General features: G+C 37.9%; 3 protein-coding genes and 1 long non-coding RNA gene across 4 annotated transcripts; 2 read left to right on the forward strand and 2 right to left on the reverse strand.

The window, feature by feature from the left end:
* Nucleotides 1-7,215: 7,215 nt before the first annotated feature.
* On the reverse strand, nt 7,216-11,100 carry LOC121793923 (amino acid transporter AVT1A-like). Its single transcript, XM_042191947.1, has 11 exons — nt 10,755-11,100; nt 9,994-10,286; nt 9,513-9,727; nt 9,099-9,122; nt 8,828-9,008; nt 8,528-8,747; nt 8,312-8,447; nt 8,204-8,223; nt 7,971-8,116; nt 7,753-7,796; nt 7,216-7,403 (listed from the first exon to the last, which is right to left on the reverse strand). Exons 1-11 carry the CDS (start codon nt 10,934-10,936, stop codon nt 7,248-7,250), a joined length of 1,617 nt encoding a protein of 538 aa, XP_042047881.1. The 5' UTR covers nt 10,937-11,100; the 3' UTR covers nt 7,216-7,247.
* A 5,962-nt stretch (nt 11,101-17,062) lies between these two features.
* LOC121796922 lies at nt 17,063-18,480 on the forward strand. Its single transcript, XM_042195684.1, has 5 exons — nt 17,063-17,219; nt 17,277-17,401; nt 17,477-17,702; nt 17,813-17,877; nt 18,358-18,480. The coding sequence occupies exons 1-5, from the start codon at nt 17,063-17,065 to the stop codon at nt 18,478-18,480; spliced, it is 696 nt and encodes a 231-aa protein (XP_042051618.1).
* Nucleotides 18,481-25,701: 7,221 nt separating this feature from the next.
* LOC121793726 lies at nt 25,702-26,137 on the reverse strand. The gene is made up of 2 exons (XR_006049153.1): nt 25,996-26,137; nt 25,702-25,909 (listed from the first exon to the last, which is right to left on the reverse strand). It is a non-coding gene; the product is annotated as an uncharacterized LOC121793726 (long non-coding RNA).
* Nucleotides 25,908-27,130, forward strand: LOC121793725. The gene is made up of 2 exons (XM_042191767.1): nt 25,908-26,270; nt 26,851-27,130. Exons 1-2 carry the CDS (start codon nt 25,973-25,975, stop codon nt 26,886-26,888), a joined length of 336 nt encoding a protein of 111 aa, XP_042047701.1. The 5' UTR covers nt 25,908-25,972; the 3' UTR covers nt 26,889-27,130.
* Nucleotides 27,131-27,485: the final 355 nt, after the last annotated feature.

Consider the following 27,485-nt stretch of genomic DNA (forward strand, 5'->3'; position numbering starts at 1 on the left):
CCTCAATGCATTCGCAGAGCCTCTTCTCACAGCATTCCTCGTGCTGTCATACGCCTTCTTGGCGTCGATTAATCTTCCCAAAATCTCTCTTGCCTCGCTTCCTCTCTTCCTTGTAAAATTCCCCCCGCTCGAGGAGTTCATCAAATCCTTAGACTCGGGAGTTGCCCCTTCATAAAACAGAGAGTATGTCTCCGCCTCTATCATCCGATGATTCGGGCACGCGTCCAGCAATCCCTTGAACCTTGACCAGTATTGGCTCAATGACTCATCGTAATCCTGCTTGCATTCCACTATCTCCTTCTTCAGAGCGTTCGTCTTGTTGGATGGAAAGAAGTAATCTAGGAATTCCAATTTAAAGTCCCTCCAGGTGCGGATAGAATCAGGGGGTAATCTCAACAACCATGTATTTGCCTCCCCCTTTAGAGTGAAAGGAATCGCGCGCAAGCGATAGTCCTCCTCTGTCGCATCATTAGGCCTCTTTTGAATGCCACACAACTTGCTAAACTCGTTCAAAAACTCGTACGGGCATTCACTCCTTCGCCCAGAAAATGTTGGCAAGACGCCTAACACATTCGTTTTGATCTCAATAGATTTCTGACGTGGGTTCATCACTATTGCATGCGCTGGCTCTCCATCGAGATGAGCCGTTAGTGACCCTATTTCTGGATCTGGGTCTGCTACGTGCGCCATCTCAACTTCCTCTTCCTCCCCTGTTTCCGACTCTGTTTCTGATTCTGGTGGGGACTCCGGATCCTTTCGTCCTGAAGATTCCCAGGATTCGTCACTCAAAAACTCAGTCGGGAACGGATCTCCCGTCGTGAACCCTGATCTGGTAGTTACGGTGGAGGCTGTATCCTTGATCTTCCAAACGGACTGACCGTGTTTCCAACCAGACGAGTTACTCCGGTAGAAGCTCCTGCTCATGCACTACAAAGAAAACGAAAAAAAAACAGTAAATTAAAATTATTCGTACCAACTACTCTAAGCACTAACACAAAGTACGCCATCCATCCCCGGCAACGGCGCCATTTGAAAGCGTATGAAAGTAACAGAGAGGCTCTTTCGTACGTATGCACAGAAATTGATCAATGCAAGCGCTCGGTCAAGACACCATGCTTCTTAAGTCCACTGGAGCACAGGGTCCAGGAACTCAAGAGAACATACAGTGCTTCAGTCGTTGGGCACTCTCAACTCCCCTTTCAAAAAATAATATAAATCCCTCAACCCGAATACTATGAATTAGTATAGGGAAGTGGGGTCGATCCCACAGAGATGGACTCGCAAAGTAGTGCTCAGAGGCTTTGGACAAACAAATGGCTGCTGCCACGCAAAAGGGTTGAGAATTTTAAACTAACTCTAGACCTAGGCAGGAAATGTAAATGCTAGACCTAGGACATATTAAACTTGTAAATTCAGACTTCAACAGCAAGAAACATAACCACTTCCTAGACAGTGTAAACAACTACCTAATCTAGCTAAACAGAAGATAACTGAAAGTGGGGACCATAATTCCAAAAGTGGCAAGTACGGAAAAAAAACTGCAGATAACAAACTCTGACGCTAGCTCGCAGCGAAATGTATCCTCTCAACCGAATTAAACTTGCAGATGAACAAAACAGAGCACAAAGCGAGATTCGAATAGAATATAGAAATTTGGTCGTCGGAAACTTGCCACAAAACGGAAACACATCAGATCTGCGTACACTAGACGGAATGAAAGAAAAACTCGTAAACTAAGCATGAAAATCAGATCGAAACTACTCAGATTCACGTCAGAATACTTGATCCACTCCGGATCCAAGACATCCGAACCCAACAACCAACAAATCCAGCAAATCCAACCAAAGTTCTTCCACAATCCAACTCCAACTTCCCAGATCTGACCATTAACCTATAATAACTCAGAAAACAGCTGCGAAACGCATCCAACTCAGACAATTTAAAACACCAAAATCTCAATAAACGAAGCAATCAAACTAGAAATCAACACAATCACCATAACGGAAAATCAAACTTGCATTTAAACCAGAAACTATTTGGTGAAAACAGAGAACCGAGCTTCGAACAACGAAGCTCGGCAGAGTAAGTAAAATACGGAAAGCGGAAAATAAATTGTTTCTTCGCTCCTAACAAGAGCGGTGTTACACCATATCGGAAGCTAAGATGAAACCCGAACGTGTGAACTGAGATCTCCTCAAACTAGTATCAAGTGTGTGTGTGGGAAAGTGAACTAGGCAACAAGCTGTGGTGAGGTCTCCACCGAGAAGATCCCTCCAGCTTGCATGCTTCTGTCTTTTATAGATGCGGACATAGCCATTGAGTCTTCGTAGAAATCCCTATTCTACCCTTCAACTCTAGAGCTTCCTCCGTCGAGCAATTCTCTTCATAATCGTTCACTAAATCGCCAGTTCCTCGACCTTGTGATTTTTTTGTCTTCTTTCTTGGACCTGGCGAATTCCTTTACACACCTGGCTTTAAACGTGCGTTAGCCCCAGTAAAATCACGAATTAAATCCCTAGACCCATGCATGAAATTAGCCTTATCAGTGCTCAATTAGATCCTGTTGGAGTTGGGTGTGGGCGCTAGAGTCGCGTGTCCTTGCACGAATAGATAACCGTTCTTGTATAGACGGATGCGCTCCACTTCGAAGCGGACTACTTGCGGTTGAGCTTCCGGGGGATTCGGGGTCGAACCAATTTCCCGCCTCGGGTCCTTCGTCTTGGACAATCATGTTGTGCAAGATTATGCACGTATACATGATGTCGACCATGTTCTCCATGAACCACGTACGAGCCGAGGCTTTGATGATGTTGAAGCGCTTGGAGAACCCCGAACGCCCTCTCCACATCCTTGCGAGCAACCTCATGCTTTTGCGCAAAAAGAGCCTGCTTTGGGTTCGCAGACCCATTGCACGTCTTCACGAAGGTAGGCCACTTCGGGTAGATGCCATCGGCGAGATAGTACCCCATTTTATAAAGCCGGTTGTTGGCGACGAAGTTGATGGCCGGCGCTTTACCATCCAAAACTTCGGTCAAGAGGTCGGACTGGTGGAGCACGTTTACGTCGTTGTTCGACCCGGGGACCCCGAAGTACGCGTGCCAGATCCAAAGGCGGTAGTCGGCAACGACCTCGAGTATAACGGTTGGGTGGGTGCCTTTGTGGCCGCTCGTGTAGGACCCCTTCCACGCCACCGGGCAATTCTTCCATTGCCAGTGCATGCAATCGACGCTGCCGAGCATCCCGGGGAATCCGTGCACTGTTTTGTGAAGGTCGAGCAGGAACTGACAATCGGTCGTGCTTGCCCGCCGGAGAAATTCGTCGGTGAAGGCTGCCCGGACGCCTTTGCAGAATTTGAGCAAGCACATTCGCCCAGTGCTGTCTCCGATGTGGAGTTATTCGTCGAACATGTCGGCCGTTTGTCCAGTCGCAAGCTGGCGGATTGCTGCAGTACATTTATGCAACGTCGTGTGGCTGGGACGGCCGACCGCATCGAACCCTTCCTGGAAGAACTCTTCCCGGGCTGCCAAAGTATTCACGATGTGGAGAAATAACGGTTTCCCCATGCGGAAACGGCGACGGAAGTACGTATCTCCCCAAACCGGGTTATCGCAGAAGTAGTCGCGTCTCGCGTACTAACCTTGCGGCGGCTTCCTCCCGGTTACGATGGATGTACGTACGGGAGCGTCGTTGGGGCGTCGCGGCTTCTTCCGGTCGTCGATCTTCTTCAAGTGATTGTTCCAATATTTGACGCATTTGTTCAAAATGATCCATTAGTTTGATTAAATTTGAGAGAAGAAAAACAGAGTTGATTTGAGATGAAAATTGGGGTGGAAATAGAGAGGATTTGAGAGGAATAGATGTGTGTTTGTGAGTGAAATGAATATGAAATAGGAGTATTTATAGAGTAAATAAATAAAAAAAAATAAAAAAAATACAAAACGGATAAAAAAACGGTCACAATACCGTTGCAAATTTTTTTTTATTTATTAAATTCGAATTTTTTTTAAAAAATGAATTATTGCTTCACCGTGACGAAACCCACTCGCGAGGCAGCGAGTGAGCGTCACGCGTGCGCTGAGAGCCCGCCACGTCGCCTCGGCGAGTGGCGGAACGTGTCATGCCGCGTGCCGCGGCAACGACACCCGACACGGCATAGGCACGGAATGGCGACGACACGGCGGCTGCAACGCGTGCCGCCGCGGAACCGTTCCTCCGGAACGGCATAGGCACCGCAACAGCACAACGTTGCGGGTGCTCTGAATGCCATATGAAATTCATGGCCGGGTGATTTTGGGGAATTCAGTGTCAGGCAGAGTAGCAGATCACAATGCCACGTCATTCTGCTTGACTTGTTAATGTTGTCACTTAATTCTATTTCCCTTAGGTCTAATAAAGTTATACTAGTACTCTCTCCGTCCCACATAATTTAGGACACTTTGATCGGGCACGGGTTTTAAGAAATGTAATGAAAAGTGAGTTGGAAAAAGTTAGTGGAATGTGGGTCCCACTTTTGTATATTAGATTTATAATTAAATGTGAGTATGAATGAGTTAGTGGAATGTGGGGTCCACTACCAAAAATGGTAAAAGTGAAATGGGTCAAATTATGTGGGACGACCCAAAATGAAAAACTGGGTCAAATTATGTGGGACGGAGGGAGTATTTTATTTTATTTTACCATTTTTTATAATAAAATTATACTCCATATTTCACTAATTTTTCTTATTCATATTTTATTATAAAATTAATGAAATAGTATATAAAAATAAGACTCACATTTACTAATTTTCTTAATTCACTTTTCATTATTATATTTTTAACTCAGTACTCAGTCAAAACATGACTACTTATGTGGGATAGTATAATTACTAATTGCTGTATGCAGTGATATGCAAGAGTTTACTAGTAATTCTTTTTTTAGTTGATCATCATTAATTTAAAAATGGCTTATAAACAGAATCATCCTTACCTTATAGATTTACCAGAATTTGTAAACCATAATTCATTTTCATTGCAATTGTCATCTACTACATAAGTAAACATTTATTAGTGCATATATATATATATAGTAGTGATCTATGACAAATGCCCCTTAACCAAATAACTAGAGAACAAATTATAGCCACAAGATCAAGAAAATCAATGGTTAGTATTAATTTTTGAATTTAAGGAGAAATTAGTTCCCTCAATCACAAATTTACTCCATAATAACAAGGCTGGGGTATAATGGTAATTGCATAGCCAAAATAGGTTACGTCGGCAAATTGAATTCATCTCCTCTTCTCCTCTTCTCCATCTTCATCGCCGCCTTATACCCGCCGTCGTCACAGCGGCGGCATGACATTCAACCTCGTCGCGCGATTCAACCTTCTCTTCTCTCTTATGCAAAATTCGCGCGATTCAACCTTCTCGTCGATGTTGGCGTCGCCATCGCCGTCACGTTCTGCAGGAATCGGACGCTGAATTGGAGGAAAAAGGCGTCGCTGATGGTGGAATTGGATGCTAGAGATGAGCGAATCCAGGTTTTGGAAAGGATTGTGGAGAAATTAGAATCGGAAGATTTGGCGGAGGAGGAAATGCAGAGGTGCTTTGATGAGAAGGAGATGGTGATTAGGGAGATCGACGGTGGAAGGAGGTGGATGGTCACAACCATTGCCACTGCTGCTGCTGTCATATTCTACTTCCATGCTCACAGAAATCATTGATTTTTGTTGATTAGAGTTTCAGTTTTGGATAATTGTTGCTAAATAATGCACATAATTTGCTTCAATTTTGTGTTTGTTGCACTGGGATTTATTTTTGATCACTACTATTATGAGAATTTGATTTCTTGAATCTTGATGGTGCTTAAGTTTGGAATTAGATCACTTCATATTTATGTGTTGTTCTTTGTGTTTGTAAACAAGAGCGAAGTAAAATCAGAATAAGAGTGATGCGTTTTGTAAACAAGAGCGAAGTAAGATCAGAATAAGAGTGATGTGTTTTGTAAACAAGAGCGAAGTAAGATCAGAATAAGAGTGATGTGTTTTGTAAACAAGAGCGAAGTAAGATCAGAATAAGAGTGATGTGTTTTGTAAACAAGAGCGAAGTAAGATCAGAATAAGAGTGATGTGTTTTGTAAACAAGAGTGAAGTAAGATCAGAATAAGAGTGATGTGTTTTGTAAACAAGAGTGATGTGTTTTGTAAACAAGTGTGAAGTAAAATAATGACAAAAATCAAAGCGATGACAACAAGTAATCAATATATCAATCAAATATTTTATCCGTATTTTTTTGTTTCCCAATTTATACCTCTTTTATTACTGTATTAATCGCTTTGAGATTAAACGAATAAATGAAGCAATCCTTCACGCGTAAAGCAATTGAATTTTTTTGCAATACATAGGAATGAAAGTTGTCTCTCTCATAAATGAATATTTAGTAGCATAAGATTTACAAAAATATTCCTTTAATTTTCTTCTTCACCCAAATCTCTGCTTACAGATCACTATCAACATAGTTAGCACCAACTTTCTCTCTCTTAAAACTAACAAAACACATTCACTGCGTGCGATTCTCCGACAATCCGCGAGGAAACCGTGATTCAAGCAATGGATGACCGCAACAGGCTATACTCAGGCGTAATGGAGGCGGCATCATCCCTGCCAAGAGTCTCCAATTCCTCGAATCCCAGCTCCAGAAATTGGACAGCAAAGATGCTAGAATTGCAGACTACTTTGACGTAATCACAGGGACGAGCACCGGAGGGCTGGCGTCGGAGTGGGCGGAGCCTGCGGCAACTCCGCCACAGAGAGGAAAGCACATTCCGCCGCCGCAATTGTATAAGAAGCGGAGGGGGAGGGACGGAGCCAGTGTTCAGATGCTCGAGAGGGAGATTGCCATTTTAGACGTGCGGGAGAGAACAAACCGAGTAATTTGATCCCATATTTAAATTTCATGCTATAATTTACGAAAATACCCTTTGCCTATTTTATATTATTAAAATAAATAATATTTGTTCCATTAAGATGTGTGGCTGAGATTTGTTCTCTAGTTATACACTTAAGATTAGTTATATCTTGATCACTAACCTCTATATATATATATATATATATTGCAAAAATCACACCATAGGCCCCCATCTATCTCTATTATATGTGCTTGTGAAAATTATTATCTCAAACTAGTATATCAAAGTCAATCCTCAATGGGATTGTGACAAGAAAGTGAATTAAAATATAATGCATGTGGGCAGCAATCAAGCTTCAATTAATAATTATCTGCAATTCCTGCTAGAGAAGAATATGTCCCAAGAGTTGCACTTATCACACCAAATACCACTATGCTCAAGCTCATTATCACCTGTGATCTCGTCGCTTTCTTCCCCATTATTTTCACGAAGCATAAAGCTGGCATTATAACCGCCTGCAAAAAGTAGTAATTACTTTAACCAAACACAACACACTAAACTAAACTAAACTAAACTAAACTAAACTAAAACAAGTGTAGTGTTGCCCTAATGCTTGTGCCAACACAAACATGTTCACATCATTACCTAAAACCTTCTTATTTTTCTATCATCATGCTTTCCAAGTGGAGATAAAGAGACGAGCATTATCTCATCATTCTAGGCCATCTTGATTGATGATCCATGAATATCGATATGATGTAGTATTAATTTTGTGAGAGATATAAAGGATAGAAGACGTCACCACATTATGCAATCGCTAAGGATGAATGATTTTATTATTAAGGTTTAAAATACAACACTCACCACAAGTATGCTGAGGAGAGAGCCAATTAAAGCCATCACAAGACCTGCAGGATTGTAAGAACAAATCAAAATTCAATCCATATTTTACATGTTGTCAAAACCATCAAATAAGTTTGATCATCAGCATGTGAACATCATGGACCCTTAATCCTTATGACCAAACTTTGTTGAAAAATTGCAGTTCTAAAAAAATATAGTCAGATCTTTGTACTGTATACCAAAGAAAGGAAGAACGAAGGCGAAGCAAACAGTGGAGAGGACGAGTACTGTTCTCAGAAGAATATAGAACCAGTAACTGTCAGAGATCCTCGGGGGAAGCAGCTCCTCTATGCCTCTCGCCAAAGGATTCATCAACAAGGCGTATGTGCCTGTATTAAGGAAGCCAACAGGACTAAATCAATTCGAATATTGCCTTGTTTAAATGATAAAACAAATAAAAATCAAAGGATATTTGGTAAAAGGGTTTATGATCTGCAAAGAAAAGACCAAAATTGGTAAGTAACTTGACCAAATTTTCATAGTCATTAACTAAGGCAAAATGCAAATTCTAGATATCTACCGTTGTCCATATTGCAATTTTTGAAAGGATTGAATCGGGTGGCATGTTGAGAGTTATCTGAGACAGTGTACTCTGTCCGAACATAAGATGCCCCACAACAGCAACACCTCCGTATAGCAGAAAGCATAGCAGAAAGCTGCACGACAAAGAGAAACTGTGTCAGATAATAGAAATACTCTGAATTTGCAAGGTTTGAAAAGGTCAGAATATGGCTACCATATTATTAGTGCTTTTGTAAACTTTGTTTTATCAGCCATTGATTGATATATATTTGGGAAGACGGAGTGCCCCGAGTAGCAGAATCCATACACACCAATTGCAAACGGGATTCCTTTCAAATTCACCAGTTCTCCAGTCTGATCAAAGCCGATACCACCAAAACTTCCAAGGAAAACCAAGCAGACAACAATGACTACAGTTGCAAGAACACCACAAGCTACACAAAAACAAGAAATATTAGTGGATTCTCATAAGTCATAAACAACAGTAGACAATGAATCAGAAATCATTTGGCACCTGAAAGAACTGATATCACTCGAAGATCCCTCAACCAAACAGTTGGCAAAACGATAAGAGCTGAAACAATACCAAACAAGTGAACTGAGTCGAGATTAAGGCTTCCCAACTGCAAACTTGCTCCAGGAAATATGCTGGTCATGTTGTCTCCTTCTAAAATGATAAACTCTATACAATATGACTGCAGTTATGGGGAAAGAGTTAAAGGGATATGCTTTGCCAGATAAAAACGGATAGCATTGAACATAGAATTTGATTACGCTCGACTTACATATAGTTCAGCATACAGCACGATCTGCATTAAGATGCTTATGAGGCGTAAGTATCAACTGGTTGAGGCTTATATATATTAAACCTCCTAGAAAGAATTAAAATTCGTTACTAATATTATCGTTTAGCACTATAAATCATTATATTTATTAATTATTATATACGTATGTAAGAAGGAACTTTATAGAAGCAACAAGAAAAAAGTTGGATTAACAATATAGATCAAGCAAAGATGTTGAAGTTAGAGATCAACTCCATTGCTGCTCAAAATGGTTAAGTCTTGGGGTGTTGAAGGAATATACATCAAACAGGGAAGGAGAATCTTTATCGATAATCACATGAAATGATTGATCAAAAAGCAATATTCTAGCATAACAAGAGTTGTTATAGATGATGTGTAATATATGTGAAGTACCGAGATGAAAAGCCGCCCATATTTGCCAAATGCTGCTTCTCCGATATCTGGGTAACTTATGATGCCTTCCCTGCTCTCAAAGCAGTATCTCATAAGAGAAGCCGTGTAACAACAGATAACAGCAAAGAGGGCCAGGACTAGCAAGCTACTCCAGCCGGCTTCCCTCACTGTGTACGGAGTCGAGAGTAGTCCAACCCCAGCCAGAACATTTACCCCTGTACCAGAACAGCATCAGTAACTGCTTAAGAGAGCTTCACACACCAAAGTCGAACAATGAAGGGAAAGAAATAAAAACTAAAGGCCAATCTTGTGAGTTTCTATCAAACTTCAAAATGTCAGCTATAATATCTAGAAATCATTCATTATTATGAAAAAATGGTACAATTTCTTTTAGTATACACCCAAGAAACTGTAGTTTCTTTAGGAGATATGAACAAAATAGCTGCAAATGTTCTACTCCATGCTTGATCATATTTGCCACCATTAAAGATAGTCTGAGAAAAGCTGCACCCCCGACTGATCGGAAGTTCTCCAGTAAGTTGCTCGTACAATGAAGCCCTTTGTGACAATGATAACCCTGCCACAGAGATGCTCTCTGGGCCGTATTTCTCATCAAGTGACTCTTCTTTCGATAGCAAAAGCAAACTTCTTCTTGCATCAGACTGCATGAAGTCATTGTTGTTCACTTCAGAAAATGAATATCTAGAGCTCGAACGATGCTTCAAGGTTCCAAAACTTGGGGATACGGAAATTGAGTAAGCGTCAGCTGTCTCCCTGCACACACACACAAAACAATCAAAATCAAAAAAAGAAGAAGAAGGGCAGCTGTTACACTGGCAAGTCAGTTGCTTATTAGTAATCAATGGGGCCAAAAACAAGCAAAACCCTTCATCCATTATCCAAATTATAGTTGCAATAACCTAAATCATTCCTTTAAACTTCAAGTCGGCCTATTATATAAAGGGCAGTGAATTTTCTCAAAAGCAACACAACTCGGATAAACGGAATAACACATTCTCTACCAGAAATTTTATCGAGTCATTCAAGATTACAAAATAAACATACCTATCAAATTAGGAGAACATGCAATATAGAGGACCAATCACCAGTTTGTGCATAAAAGTTCAAATTACATCTTAAATCTACTGCCTCACATTCACGAGAATCAACCAAATATTGCTAATATGGAAAATCAAAAAGCTAAAATTTCAGTAACTTAAACTAATTGTAGCCCTAACTCACATATAACTTCGAGGCCATTGCTGAGAAGTGAAGGGCGAAGAACTTTTGGCATCGGCGTCAGCATCAGCATCGGCATCTTCTGCATCGCTGCAGCTCCCGGCATCAAACTTGTTGTCATTCTCTTCAGCGTCATCAATATCATCCAACAAGTATTCCGACGAATCTTCAGCTTGGTTTGACATGTTTCTTGGTCGTTCAACAGAGTAAAAATTCAATCTTTAAGCACAATCTTCAAGCAGAATGTGAATAGTTGCATGAGGCAATGACAAATTGACAACTGCGAAGCAATATATATAAGGGATTGGGAGGGGTGATTCTAGAGGGTGGTGATTCATCAAGTCGATAACATTTACAGGTTTGTTCAAACTGGAAGACTTGATATACAAATAAATTTTAAAATAGTAAACGATGTGATTATGTGTTGTGAAATTTTAGATGGATAGACAGCACACTTTACAAAAATGATTTGTAGAGAAAAAAGATGACACGTTAATTTATTTTTCTTTATTTTTCTTTGTACTGTAGTAGGATTTGATAAGAGTGTTTTATCGCATTTTATGATTCATGTGCATCATTTATATAATTTCGACAGATGGAATACCATACGAATACGATAGTAACCAAAAATATACTATTAAAGTTTCGAAGAGTGCGTTAACTTGCTTCAAATGTTATCATTTACTATTATTTTTATAATAAAATAATCATAAAATTGACACGATTCTTAACATAAATGTATCAAGTTTTTTATGAAGGATTTTCATTACTAATATCATTTGTCATGCTGGGTATAATGATTTTTTTGGGGGGGGTGTGTGTGTTATATTGTTCCCTTTTAAAAAATTAAAATGTGTTAATTATATTATACCATTATAGTTAATTATATTTATAGTACTTCCTCCATAGTCCCTATAGTCCCTTAAGATTGGTTCAATTTTTTCTTTTTTAGTTTGTGCTACTTAAAATGTTCATTTTCATATTTAACAAATTCATAGCTCATCACTCCTCATTAAATACCTCAATTACCTTTCAACTCTCTACTATATTACACTAAATAATTTTTCTTAAAATTCCATGCCACTCAATATTATAGACATCTTCAGTGTGACGAAGGTAGTATGAAATTGCGGTTGCTAGGAAGTAAGAGGATTAAATTGTTCCCATGCCATTTCCGCATGCATCAATGATAATACTCCATCCGTCCCACTTTAAGTGACACATTCTTTTTTTTTTGGGATGTCCCATTCTAAATGACACATTTCTAAAAATGGCAATACGACTATCTCTTCTTTTTTCATATCTCTTACTTTATTCAATCCAATTAACTCACAAAATAAAACTACATAAAATCTCAGCCGAAAAGAAAATGTTCCACTTAGAATGGGACGAAGGGAGTATAAAAATAAGGGAGTGTTTAGAAGTATAACTTCATCTTTGGTTAAAACTCGTAACTATGGAGATCTCATGCACTTGCAATGGACATTTTATTTATATACATATGTTCATTACAGGGGGAGTAGACATGCAAAAACTGAAAGTGGCAGTTCAAACCGGGGGACGGTTCGGACGGTTCGGTTCAGGTTCAAGATTTCAAGTAACCGGAACCTCTGGTTCAGCGGTCAAAAAGTACGATTCCAGCATATGCTATAGGCTTTTCAGATTTGCAGTTTTAGGTGTGCAGAAAACCGGCGATTTTCGTTAGAATCCTTCGGTTTCACGCCGGTTCCAGCAACTTTTCAGGTGGCAGGCGTAGGCCTACAAAACCGCTCAGAAACCGTTGGTTTTCCGTCAGATACCGTGGACTGACTGGTTCAGCCCTAAATCGCCAGTTCCAGCGGTAAACCGGTCGAATTTAAAATTTGAATTTTTTAAAAAATCTTATTTCATCCATGTAGAATTTGTGCCCTTAAGCAGGAGGCCCAAGTGATTAAGTCTCGGGCCCAATATCCACTACCCATTTGCTGGCCCAAGTCTTATAACCCTAGCTACGTGTCAGTGTGTGATTGGTGTGCTCTCACCCTCTTTTATATACTCCATCTGAGACTCCACCGACTTAATTCATTCTCTCTAGTTTCTCTCTTCTCTCTCGGTGAACTATTTTCCCTCTCTCTTCTAGATCTAGGGTTTTCTTCCCTAGATTGTGATGCTTTCTCTCTGTGTAACCTTGAGAGATCCTTTCTCTTCCTTCCTCTCTGGTGTGAGTTCAAGGTGTGAGGCTGTGTGAGGCTGCTTACAAAAACCTCTGGTTTCTGGTCTTGTGTGTTAGACCTATTGCTGGTTTTCTATGTGGTAGAGGGAAGTCCTTCAAGATCTAAGTGTTGGAGTAGTTGGTGTTGAAGCGGTGGATTGAGTGTATGATGTGCGGTGGATCTAGGGTTCCGGTGTGACTTTCCTTGATTGACTGCGGTTGATCTGTGTTCTCCCTTGGTGCAAATCGGAGTTGGCTGGATGTTTGAGGGCCGGATATAATAGATGTGTGTAGTTGTACGTGGTGCAACTTGAGCCACATCAAATCTTTGATTTCTTCTCTTAATCCCCGTTGCTTCTTTTTTACTTTGTTTATTTGATAATTGTGTTTTGAAGTTACTAACAGTTTACTTAGTGTTTCACGAACTATCCTGTTGTTTGCAGCAATTACTTGTAGTTTCTGTATCAGATCTGTTTTGTCAGGGTTGATCTCCTCACACTTGCAATAGTTTTACTCGGATTATATCTAGCCTTCGACTGATCTATACCTAACAGTGGTATCAAAGCCACGTTAGGATCAGTCAAGGCTGTGATATTCACAAAGCCTTCTCTCCTTTCGTGGATATCTGGTAAAAAATCAAGAGATGCTTCGGTCTCTTGGACGGTATTGTATTTCTTCCTGGTTGTCTTTGCTCTTCCATTGTGCTTCTGTCTTTCTGTGGTTCTTGGCTGTAATCTTTGAGTGATTTTGCTTGAGGAACACATCTAGAAGTCTGTCAAAACTTTGTGGTTGCAATCGAGCCTAAAGTCTATCTCAGTGACCCCCTGCGCCCTCGAAGAATCGAGTGTTTATGAGCTGGGAAATCCTGAGACTAGATGCTCTGTTGTTCTTGACTCCTTCTTGTGACCTTGTTGTGTCAGAATCATTCCCTAGATTAATCTCATTTTTTCTATTTCTGTTTCCTTGTTGTTGTGTTGGTTTTGTTGTCATCTCTATGCTCCTGTGCTCCTGCTTGTTTGCTTGTGGTCTTTTTCAAAATGTCAAACCTCCCTTTTGGACTCACTCATTTCAATGGAAAGGGATTTCAGCATTTGTAAACAAAAACTTAAATATGTTTTAGTTCAACAGAAAGTGTTTTAAGCCATCGATCAAAAGTTCTCTGATACTGATACTGATGCCATCAAGGCACAAATGAATGAATTAGCTTGTTCTGATACTACTTTCACTTTGCAATATGTCTTCTTCTCGTGGTGGTGATCGGGGCAAATGAATTGCCCAAGATCAAAGTAGTCATCCTCAAAGATCCCGACAACCTAGTCGTCGAGAAATTATGGAAGAGGTTTTCCGACTGCAGGCTGAACGCATGCAAGTAAGTTCTAAAAAATAAAATTATTTTTAGAATTCATAATTTCTTAAGATTGAGTTTTTTTTTTGTTTTTTTTGTGTTCTTAATTCATACCTTCTACTTATATAATATTTATAGATTGAAAAAGATCATAGGATTGTCATGCTACTCACTCAAATGCAACAAGGTAGGGGGACGGTGATAGTTACTGGCAACAAGATGACGAGTACAACGTGGCTATATCGCCGGACTCGGACAACAACAATGATGATGGATCTCATTCTCGTATTCCGTCTAGCACCGGCGAAAATGAGGACATGCCTTCTGCTCCACCCACTAAAAAAGTATTGAAATATGATATTTTTGTTAAACATTACAAGAAGGTCCCGGTGGTAGTTCCTAGTCCTAATGATCCGCACTCTCTAGTAGAGACAACGACGTTTCATGCATATTGTAACTATTGTGACAAAATCTACAAATTTGGGAATGGCGTGGGATATGGCACTCTCTGTCGTCATTTGATGACAAAGCACCCGGTAGAATGTGGCACTACCGTTACCCAAACCCAACTAAACTTCCCTCCCAGTGGCTCAGGTTCGTCTCAATCAGGTGCGCCTCTTTTAAAATATGATCCTAAAAATGTGACAGAAGCTATGACTAGATGGGCTGCAATGAAGCATTTTCCTTTGACAAAAAATATGAGGTAACTATGCAAAGTACTTTTAACGTAGATGCAAAAAAAGTACTAAGTAGAATGATCGTTCAACGATCTACTGTTCGACAATGTTTTGAGAAAAAAATTGAATTATCATGTTACTTACTCAACTTGGGACACAAAGTGAACATTTGCTCATATGTATCGACTGATTGTTTTAATAAACATTCATACATGGGCATTACGACTCATTTTGTGGACAATAGTTGGACTTTGAACAAACGTTTAATAGGTTTTAGAGAATTTCCTACACCACACACTGCACCCGAAATTGCTTCTTTAATTATTCAAGTGTTGAATGAATTTCAATTATGCAATAAGATATTTTTTTGTTGGTTTTGATAATGCAACTGTTAACACTGCAAGTATTAGTCAGTTGATTGCGTCTTGTTCTCTGATTATTGAAGGTAAGTATTTTCATCAAAGATGCATATGTCATATTTTGAATTTGAGTGAACTACATAAATGGTACCTGATCTTTTACTTTCACACGTAAATGGTACCTGATCTTTATTTTATATCGTTTTTGGTACCCCATGACAAAAATAACCCTAGGTACCAAACATGTGATTTTTTTGTTATGGGGGATATTTTTAGAAATTTCAATTAAATGGTACCAAACATGTGTTTTTCCCTTTCTTATTTCTGTTTTTCTTCTTTAGTTTCTTCTTCTTTCTTTTTAGGGCTCGTTTGATAAGCTAGTAAAGCCAAGATATAGATATATATCCATTTATTTCTAAATGTTTGATATCCTATTTACACTATCATGAAGCCCGTGTAATTCACTATGGCCCATCTTGTGCCTGCAGATAATGCCTCAAAATATGCAGATACGTATCTTACCATTTTGGTGGGATACTATTCCTACTTCAATTTATGGATCCAGATAAAATAAAAAATCTCCTTCATACCCTTTTGCCGTCAATCTTCCATTCACACAATCCTCCATCGTTGACATAAGAGGCGGATTTGCAGAGTCGTATTCACTACAATTTGAGGACGATCTGCCTCTTCTCTATCTAGATTCATTCTTTTTCTATAATTTCTCCCTCTCTGTTCTTGCTTTTTTTCTTTTTTTCGACAAGTTGGCCAGAAGACGGTCTCTTTGAAATTTCATCTACAAGGATTTCATCTGGTCAGTTCTTCATTTTCCGTTCTTTCGCTATTCTCTATTAGCTTTTTCACTATGAAATTCTTTGTGAGTTATAAATTTGTTGTCTATTGCGATTGAATTTTTCTGCCCCCAATGGAATAGATATAAATTATGCGATGGAATTGTGATCGGATACAATGAATTCAATATTCTGTTCAATATGGTATCATGTAGTAAAAACAATTACATGTAGTGGAGATTTTTGGAGCAGCACGCTCTCTCTCTCTAGTGAAGATTGATGCATGAGGGAGAGGGAGGGAGCAGTTGACAGTGGTGTTAGACTTTTGACTTGTTATGGATGATCGAGAATTTTCTAGCCACAATTCCATATTCTGCCTCCAGATCTTAGCCACAAACAAAGCTTTTAAAAGTGACCGAGTGAATTGGCATGCCAACCATTTCAAAATTAAATCCATTACAAAGTTCCTTAAGAATCTTGTTGATGATGTGTGTAGTTATAGTGAAAATTTTTCTGCTAGTTATCGTAGTTGTTCATTAAACTTAGTAGGTCTTTCTTTGCCTTTCTTTGGGTCATTTATCTTGTTCAATTTAGTGTTCATACATCCAGCATAGAACATAAGATTTATTTGACAAATTATTGGATTGTTTATAAATTTTGTTAAAGGTTTGCCTTATATGTTTGTGTATTTAAATCATTTGCAAGTGAATTGTTGTCTAATATATAGTCAGATTATTATGTTTTCTATCAGGTAACAGTGTTATGGAGACTCATAAATTATCGGATGCATCAATTGCCTTAATACTTGAGGACATCTTGCACAACTACAGGTTTGAAACAATGTGTATTCTTTACCTAATAGCTGCAAGGACTCGTAGGAGTCACATATGAGCAGCAGCTAGAAAAGCATTCACCATAATAAGTCGGATGCCAAGTCAAGTTAAGCACATGGATAGGTTAGTAGGAGTCACAGATGTCGATTGTGTGGACAACCTTCGAATGGACCGTAACACGTTTGGGAGGTTATGCCAATTACTTAGACACATAGGGGGTCTTAAGGATGGGAAATATGTTCTTGTGGAGGAGCAAGTAGCTATATTCTTAGGTATCTTAGCACACCATAAAAAGAATAGGATTGCTAAATTTGATTTTTGGAGATCAGGACAGACAATATCTCACTATGTACATCGTGTTCTAATTGCGATTTTAAAGATGCACACCCTTTTTTTGGTGAAGCCTGACCCAATAACCGACGATTGCCTTGATCCACGATGGAAGTGGTTTAAGGTAACTTTATATGTGTTGATTCTACTACTCATTAAACCAATTCATTATTGCTCATTTTGTTGTCGAAAATTATAGGGTTGTCTGGGAGCCCTTGATGGGATGTATATCAACATGCTTGTGCCTAATATAGACAAGCCAAGGTATCAGACACAGAAGGGACAAATATCGACAAACACATTGGCTGCGTGTGATCGATATATGAGGTTTGTTTATGTTTTACCGGGATGGGAAGGCTCGGCTGTAGATTCTAGAGTACTTCGTGACGCAGTCAACCGGGTTCATGGATTGCGAGTACCAAAAGGTAATTAAGATATCACACACCTATTGCTCCACACATTGTTTCGGCTTGCATAATTTTTTAAATATTTGGTCACTTTTGAATTTTTGTTTTATTTTGTGGCATGAACATAGGGAATTATTACTTGTGCGACAATGGATACGCAAACAACGATGGGTTCTTGACTCCATACAAAGCTGTACGTTACCATTTAAAGGATTGGGGCCCTATTGCAGAAATGCCGCAGAACAAAGGAAATATTTAACATGAGACACACCAGAGCACGTAATGTAATTGAGAGAGCCTTTGCTGTGCTAAAAATGAGTTGGGGAATTCTGCGTAGTGCAGCATTCTACCCGATTAAAGTCCAAATTCGGTTAATTATGGCTTGTTTTTACTTCAAAATTTTATTCGCTCTGAGATGACATCTGATCCAATATAGCAAGAAATAGATGGTGTTTAAGGTGATAAGGATGTTGAACATGATGACGAAGTGATAGAATTTGTGGATGGGGTAGAACCTTCAACGGAGTGGAACCAAAAACGCGAAGAAATGGCGCAAGCCATGTGGAACCATGCGCGTGCAATTGCAATATGTATTATTTCATTTAAATTTTATGCAAGTGTTTTATATATTTTTCCACTAAATTATGTTTCTGTTTTGTTTTTTGATGTGTAGAGACTGGTGTCGGGGCATGATGACACGATGTTGGTGCTGGATTGCAGTTGTGTAGGGGAAAATGTCTTTAGTGTTTGGGCAAGGCTGCACAATCATGGTGCAATGGCTCTAGAAAGAATTTGAAGTCCAACTAGTTCTATTGTTCATATCTATTGTGCTTGAATTATTTAGATTTGCAATAGGTAGTGGAACTAGTATCTAGTATTATTATTTCTCCATTTTTATATTTATGTTTTGCTGAACAAGTTAAACATGATGTCCATTTTTGTAGTTTATGAACTTTTTTACTTTTAATGAATGGTCGTTGCTTTCTTTCTTTCGTATAATGAAGCAAAAGAAATGGAGGGCATTTGTCCAACCTTTCTCTTTTTTTCTGTAAGATTCTTGAACTGAGATGCCAGTGGACAGTTTTGTGGGGTAGCTAAGATGGTTGGATCTGTGTGTGTGCTAACCTTTAATCATCTTGTTTTAATGGGTTGATGCATATGACTAACTTGATCCATTATTTCCATTGTTTAAATTAGGCTTGCAAAACTAGTTTAAAAAGAAGACAACAAGATAGTAACATCAACATTTTGATTCATCAGTTTCTCAACTTAATGAAAAACAATATATGAGTTAACTTGCTACACTGTTTTCAACCTTCATGGCAGGGATGTCATGCACCCGAATATCATCTGTCACAGGGCCTACAAGAACAGCAATCTTGTCTTCCTGCAATTCACAAGAGTATGAAAAAACTTATTTAGCAATTGGGATATAACTAGCAAGGATAACAAATGTGATTGAAATCGTTAATATGATCACACTACGCTGTCTAAATATACTGAGTAGTACCAATACATCATCCCATAGAATACATCTCATATAAATAAAAAAAATCAAACCAATTGCCAACAGATAAATAAATTGAATTTCAAATATTTAACACATTTTCCCAGTATTGGGCAACGATCGTTTTCAACTTATAATGTGCATAACGTTTCATTTGAATAATACAAACACAATTAACTTAAAGGTAGGCTTAAGCAACTAAACAACAATTAAGTATAAATATTTGGCAATGTCGTGATACATGTTTAACCACATCATAAAAATACAAATTTCCAATTGAGTGCCAAAGGAAGCTTTGTTGACCCTGCTCATGATCAAACGCTTCAATATCACCGCAGAACCCAAAGGATTGGTATTTCTGTATTTTAGGTGAAGCTAGAACAAGGAATTGACATGTTAATGATCTTCAAGAACCATGATGCTGACACATCTCTTCTTGATGATTTTAACTTCTATGATGAGCGAGAGAAAGCCTTGCTAGACAGGAAGGCAAAACAGCGAGCTACTCCTACTGGAAATACGACGGCGACTCTTGCTACTGATTCGATAAATAAATTGTCAGATAACTTGGCTGACGCTCTCCAGTTAGATGGCGTTAAAAGCCTCTCAAACAAAGATGTGGAATAACTCCAATGGTGGTTGCTTTCTTGTGTGTTTGCATCTTGCTAAGGTGAGTTTTACCTTAGATGCTAGAGTGAGTTTTACCTAAGAGCTCTACTCTCACAGAAATCTTTGTTTTACTTGAAAACAATAGACAGTAGAATGTAAGAATGAAAAGGAAAAATGAGCAAAAACAAATTAGATATTGGTTCAAAATAATATTACCAAGTTTAAAAAAATTCATTGTACGCAACAATAGATATAAGTTCAAAAAACAGTACTAAGTCTAAAAAATCATCACCAAAAAGGATTATCTTAGTCTATTATATCACCAATCGAAAATATGATATCATTTCGGCAATAATTGCTCCAACACCATCAGCATATGTTGTTTACTGCATCCATTATGTCCTTCGCGCCTTCCCCATTGGCTCGATCCTTACCAAAAATCTCCTTCCATTCGTCAAAGTAGGGCCATGATTTGCCACGCATGAACCTTGCATTTCCATCTTTATGCAAAAATAAATTAAGAAAATTTAGCTTCAGTTATCATACCTTCACGATCATTAAAGAAGATTTTTTATCTGCAATGAAACTAAAGTATAGAAGATTTGAGAATGATAAATCACTTTTTCTCAAAGAAAAGAAAATTAATCAAGCCACGTCCTAGTCACGGTGAATAAAAATTGGCCAAATTTATTTTTACTTCTTTTCCTTCAAGGGACGTGATATACTACAGATTATTGTAATCAATTCAGTTTCTATACACAAGCATACCTTCACAATGTCTGTCCACTGTTGATCATCACAGTCGATTTTGTGGTCTTCATTCAGATTAAAACCGACACCACTTAGATTAAGGATCTGTTGAAGAGAGTAATAACTCTTTTTCCATGCAGACACCTTCGATATGATATCGGGATTAACCTTCAGATCCGTTGTTGAAAACTCACAGCGTAGCGCCTCTTCCAGTCTAACAAGGTATCCAGCGCAAAATCTATTATCAGATTTCCAACCCTGAGCAACGAGCTCCTTCAAGGTCGCAAGTAAAACCCCTTCCTCCCGATCAGTCCAAATACGCCGAGTCCTTTCGCTTTTGGGTTGTTGGGGCCGAAGACCCCCGCTAGTTCCTGATCATAATATCATGAAAAAACAGACCAAATTCAATGCATATGATTTTGCGGAATTAACGAAAGCCAAATAAATTATTATAACACAAACCGCGACCACCAGAAGAGGAGTGCATATTTGCTTTGCTACCCCGAAAATCAGCCATGTAGCCTAGAAAAACTATCTACATCATGTTTGGCCATGACAATCACACACATATAGTGAAAAAACTCAACACGTGAAGATTTTTAGTAAGATTTAATAGAGAACCTAATACTAGTAACAGAAGTTTATTTACCTTTCGAAGAACCGTGCACAAGAACGAAGCTGCTTGAGGAATAAGGAGGGGAAAAAGAGAGCGAAATATGATGTTCTTTTTTTGTTTCTATCACGTAGAGTATATATATGAAATAAATACAATCAATAATTTAGGTTTAGAGGGAGCCGCCTCAGAAATAAGGAGGGAAAAAAGAGAGCCAAATTTTTGATATTGTTTTTTGTTACCCGCGTAGATTATATAGGAATTAAAAGATTTGATTTGTTACCATATTCGCTCTTAACCAAATGTATTCTGCCGTGATAATAATGAGGGAAAAAAGAACCAAATGTGATATTCTTTTTGATTGACACATAAAATATTATGGAATTTAAAAGATTTGATTAGGTCAATACAAAGGACAATCCATGAAATAAATGAATTTATCAAGGTCAAATTTGTCATTGCATATTTATTTCTTATTTCATAACTTCCCTATCAAACAAAGTGGGCTTTTTAGAAAAATAATTAACTAGGTTATCAAACGTGTGTTATTAAAATTATATCTTTTCCTAACTTGGCTTTAAATCTAGATCACTAACTAACCTTGGTATATCCCACATCACTTATCAAACGAGCCCTTAGTATTTTATCTTCCTTTCTTCTTTCTTTTTCCTCCATAGTTTATGTTTCATCTTTTTTCATTTCTCTTATTTTCTTTCTTTCTTTTTAGTGTTTTATACATACATCTAATTGCATTCATAATATAAATCAAGGACAAAACACCTAATTAAATTAATTATTAAAGTAATTAAATTAATTGAAATTTTTTTATTAAATTATTTTATACTCATTTTAAGATTGAAACACCTAACTAAAAATATTCAACTCTTTATATCATTATAAATACAATTCACAATTTTAAATTTTTATTAAGAAAATATTGATTGGTTATTAATTTAATATAAAATAATTATAACAATAATAATAATAATTATTATTATATAATATTATATGATTCATAATTTAAATAATTATACTATAATTATTTATTAATTACTCGCTTTTAGTATTATAACAATAAAAATATTATTATAATAATTAAATATAATTATAACTATAATTATAGTTAAGTACTCCCTTCGTTCCAACTCAAGTGATTAATTTTTTTTACCGTTGTTTTGCGAAGATGATAATAAATAATTTAAGTGGAGAGAAAGTAAAGTAAAAGAGGGAATAATATAGAGGAGAGTTGTATCTACATTATTCTCTTACTTATTTTACTTTCTCTCCATTTTAACTATTTATTATCATTTTCCCCAAACACGTGACGAAAAACAGTCAATCACTTGAGATGGGACGGATGAAGTATATTTTAATGATATTAAAAAATAAATTAATTATTAATTAATAACATCAAAATAATAATATTAATATTGATTAATAATAATAGTATAAAGAGTGAGGAGAATGAGAGAAGATACTGTAATATCACTTTCGGTACTAGTTTTGTGTATGCCCAAAATATCCTCTTTGACATAAAATGAAAATGTATTTGTTTAGAGGACATTTTGGGGTGAAAATTGCATCAGGTACCAAAAGTGTGATTTATAGATACCAAAAACGATATAAAATAAAGACCAGGTACCATGTATGTGCGAAAGTGAAAGATCAGGTACCATTTATGTAGTTCATTCTTTGAATTTATGTGTTCAAGATGCGCTTGAATTATGGCAAAAGCTTGTTACTCCTATTAGAACTACAATTAGATTGATCCATCAAAAGCCGGCTATTGACAAAGTTTGGAAAAAATATTGCCATCAAAAGAAGGTAACGTATACAAATTTTGTCATTGATGTGTCTCATAGATGGAATTCGACGTATGATTGTCAGAGTTCTACTTTGGGGCATAAAGATTCTGTGTGATTTTTTTAGAACTTATCTGGTTTCTGATTTATATCTGTCGCATAGTTGTTGTGAACAAAGCATGAGTTTATTTAGATTGTTCAAAATTTTCAAAAATGCGACTGTTGAATTATCTGGTGTTTATTATTGTACAGATGTTTGTGTTTTAGAATATTGCATGTATATCACTTGGTTTTAAAAAAACAATGAAAAAAATAATATTTCTTCTCCTGAACTGATGTGTGTTTTTATATTATATGATTGACAAATGGCTTAAGTATTTTAGTGAGATTCCGACGGTGTTTTTTATTGCAAAGGTCCTGCATCCGAAATGGAAATTAGTCGGTACCTCTAAGATTTTAGATTTTTATTATAACAATTCTATTGATCTTCGAGTAAACCTATCTGAAACATTTCAAATAAACCTCCCGATGACGGTCAATTGAGAGTAAACCTATTTGAAACATTTCAAATAAACCTCCCGAACCGGTCAATTGTCCAACAAACCTTCGAGTTTAACTTGTGTGCTCTCTATACCGAGTATTAAACCAAGTATAACAATACCCACCAAGTTAGATCTAGACCTACCCCTCCTCAACAACATAATTTTAGCTTCACATTTCAAACTGATTATGATGACCCCGACACGCAATCCCAATTAGCCGACCTATACAGCTACAACACCGGCGGAAGGTCAACCTCAGGTATGGTAAGTGAGTTAGATTTATATTACGATTCACTCTTTTCCTTTAGTGATGAAGGTCCTACTCCCGCCCAAATCGACGTCCTCGATTGGTGGGGAACACACGAGAAAGATTTTCTCATACTTGCGTCAATGGCCAAGGAGATTTTTTCAGTTCCGGCTTCCATTGTCGCCGTCGAGTCCGCTTTTAGTGTTGGATCACGTGTCTTGGATGAAACAAGAAGTAACTTCTCCGTGAGAAATATGAAAGCCGTTATGTTACTTTATGATTGTGCCAAAGCTGAAATAAGAGAACAAGAACCATATTGGGATACTCTTGTAGAGAAAGAAGGTGAAGAATACACCGAGGATGAAGTGTAGACCAACCGTCAACCGCCGGCCAAGCCAAATTTTAAATTTAAGTTGAGCTCAAGTCCTTTTTCTTTTATTTCCCTTTTTTCATTTGTTTCTACTTTAAAAATATGCAATTACAATTAAATAATTGTATTTGTATATACTCTAGTCGGTGAATGACACTTCTCTATAGGACTAAATCCGGAAACTTTTGACAATTCTACCATGATTGTTGATTGTTAAACTAAACGCAACATTTAAGGTTGAATTGCTAAAGGTGTACTCGATTTAGTTATGTAGAAACATTTCCTTCGCCGACCAAGAGTATATACTTATAAATTTATTTTTCAAAACATCAAGTCTTTTTTGTAATTGGTAAATAGATTCGTTGTAGTCTCGTTGAAATTTACAAGTATATTTTTTAAATTTACTGTTTAAGACTTCAAGTCTTCTATAAATTGTAATTGTTGTAACTTGTAGTCCCGTTTAAATAATATCAATAAAATTGCAATTTTCACCGCTATTGTTTGAATTTTATTTACGCACATTCCATAGATAAATAAAGATTAAAATGCAAAAAAAAATGAACCGCCGAACCGGCCCTGTACCGCAGCCGGAACCGGCGGTTTTTTGAACCGGAACAGGAACCGGAACCGCCTAAATTCTTGCCGGGCCGGTTCAGGTTCAACGATTTTCTGAACCGTGAACCGCCGATTCTGAACCGGAACCGACGGTTTTTGTACCGTGTGCATACTTAGGGAGAAGATAGTCCATCATACATAAATAAAATGTTCATTACAGGTGTATGAAATTACCATAATTATGAGTTTTGACAATAGATATATTTTGATTTTATTCAGCCACATAAAAACAATTAGTAAAAACAAAGAGATGAAAGAGATAAGAATTAGTAACAAAATTAGAGTATTTGTGTTTGTGTAAAACAATCCGTCAAAAAACATATGATATGAAAGAGAAATTAGAGTATTTGTGTGTGTTTGTGTTTGTTAGAGAAAAAATAATAGCTAAAATGTTGTGTAAAAAGGTGCATTGCATTTAAAATAATATCTAGCCGTAAATTGGAGTATTTTGTGCTTGACTGCTTGTGTTTGTTAGAGAGAGTGTAAAAAGGTGCTTTGCATTTCAAATAATATCCAGCTGATTTAATAGGTACTTGTAGTGCAACAAGATGCATTGTATTAAAAATGCATCCAACTGTTTTAAAAGGTAGTACTTAAAAAAGATGCATTGCAACAATATAAAAAAAACTCGCAGTTAACGGAGAAATTGCTCGGTTGGTATTTGATTTGTCACAATATTTTTCGAGCACCGATGGTGTTCGGCAACTGGTCGATGCACCCTTATGCGTACATTCAGAGTACCCTGTGCGAGCACCTCCACATGCTCAGAAATTGCGAGCAGATGCATGTGCTCAGATTCTTCAAGCAGCTTCGTAATCCTGAAAGTTGTCTTGAGTACATATTGTTAGAATATACGAACAAATTAGGAGGATATCATGAGATTTATTTCCATATAGAGTGTGTATAATTTTAGGTGTATTTCTTGCTCACTACTGCATTTCCTCTATAAAGGGTGATCACTGTAAACGTAATTATTCATTCAATACAATTGATACATTTTCCCCAATACAATTCAATATGATATCACGAGCAAGAGTTCGATCCTAAATCCAAAAATAAAAAAAACGATTGTTGGAACTCAGAAAATTCTCATCATCGTTCCAATACCTTTCCCAAACTTTCGACCAAAATCCGGCAAACGTCAAAACCAGAGACGATCAGTCACCCAACCTGAAAACAGAAACAAGACCAAATTCATTACCAACAATTACCAATTTTTGCACCGTGTGTGGAATGACGAAACACATGAAAGAGACCTGCTTTCAAGTGATCGGCTACCCGGAGTGGTGGGAAGACTGCCACAAACTTAATCGAAACCAGACGGCGAAAGGGAGGTCGGCGATTGGCAAAGAAGGAGATGAAGGGGGTGACCGATTTGTCGCCCCAGCGGGCAACCATGAGACCGTCGGCGCTGAGGTCGGCGGCTGCAGACCGGCGGACGCTCCGGCAGTGGCTAGCAACTGGTGGGCGACGGGACAAGCGGAGGGGAAGAAGGAGGAAGCTGCGAGGGCTCACTTTGCCCAATTTGGAGGTATTGGGTTTGGGGATTTATCCCTAGACCCACAAACTTTGCCTTTATTATGTAAAAGACCTCATTTATTTGAAGATCAGCCCCCTACTTTGTTGAAACAACAATTTGACCCCCAGAAACCTAAGGGGCCGAGAATTGACCCCAAAAAATCCACCAAATACGAAATTGGCCCACAGAAATTCAATTATTTACATATAACCCTCCAGTTATGTGTGAAAATCGTTTTTCTGTTTTAGAAAATGAGTTTGATGAATCTGAAATAGGAACTGCATGTCTAGCTAAAGACAATTGTGTAGAAGATGATAGGGGTTGGGTATTCGATTGTGGGGCAACTGATACAATGACATATGATAGATCTGACTTTGGGGAATTATTTCAAACAAAACGAACACATGTTGAGACTGCTGGGGGAGATCTTGCAATTGTTGAAGGGGCGGGAACTGTCCAAATTTCACCTACTCTGAAAATTTCAAATTATCTTTATGTTCCGTCATTATCTCAATAGTTGATGTCTATTAGTCATGTGACAAGGGAACTCAATTGCACTCTCCTAATGCATCCAAAATTTTGTTTCCTACAGGATATCCGGACGGGGACGATCATTGGGTGTGGCACTGAGCGACGCGGGCTGTACTACGTGGACGAGATAGCTCAAACTGGCAGGGCGATGCTAGCTCACGGAACTTTGGAGCTAGAAATATGGTTATGGCACAGGCGGTTAGGACACCCGTCTTCTAGTTATTTGAACATTTTATTTCCGCATTTTATTAAGAATTCGAATTTTGAGTGTGAAACTTGTGTTTTGGCCAAGAGCCACAGACAGTTATTTAAACCCAGTAATACTAGAGTTGATTCTATTTTTTCTTTGATTCATACGGATGTTTGGGGACCTTCACCTGTTCTTGGGGGAAATGGATTTCGATATTTTGTGTCGTTCATTGATGATTGCACACGTATGACATGGGTGTATTTTTAAAAATAAGTCTGATGTCTTCTCTAAGTTTACTGAGTTTTATACTATGATTCTTACCCAGTTTAGTACAAAAATAAAGATTATACGATCTAAAAATGGGGGAGAGTATGTCAACTCTAGGATGAAAGAATTTTGTGTGGAAAGGGGTCTAGTGCACCAAACTTCATGTGCCTACACTCCCGAGCAAAATGGGGTAGCCGAGCGTAAAAACTGTATCATTCTCGAAATGACTAGAGCTATTC

This window comes from Salvia splendens, chromosome 3 (genome assembly GCF_004379255.2).
Source record: "Salvia splendens isolate huo1 chromosome 3, SspV2, whole genome shotgun sequence".
Lineage (NCBI taxonomy): Eukaryota > Viridiplantae > Streptophyta > Magnoliopsida > Lamiales > Lamiaceae > Salvia > Salvia splendens.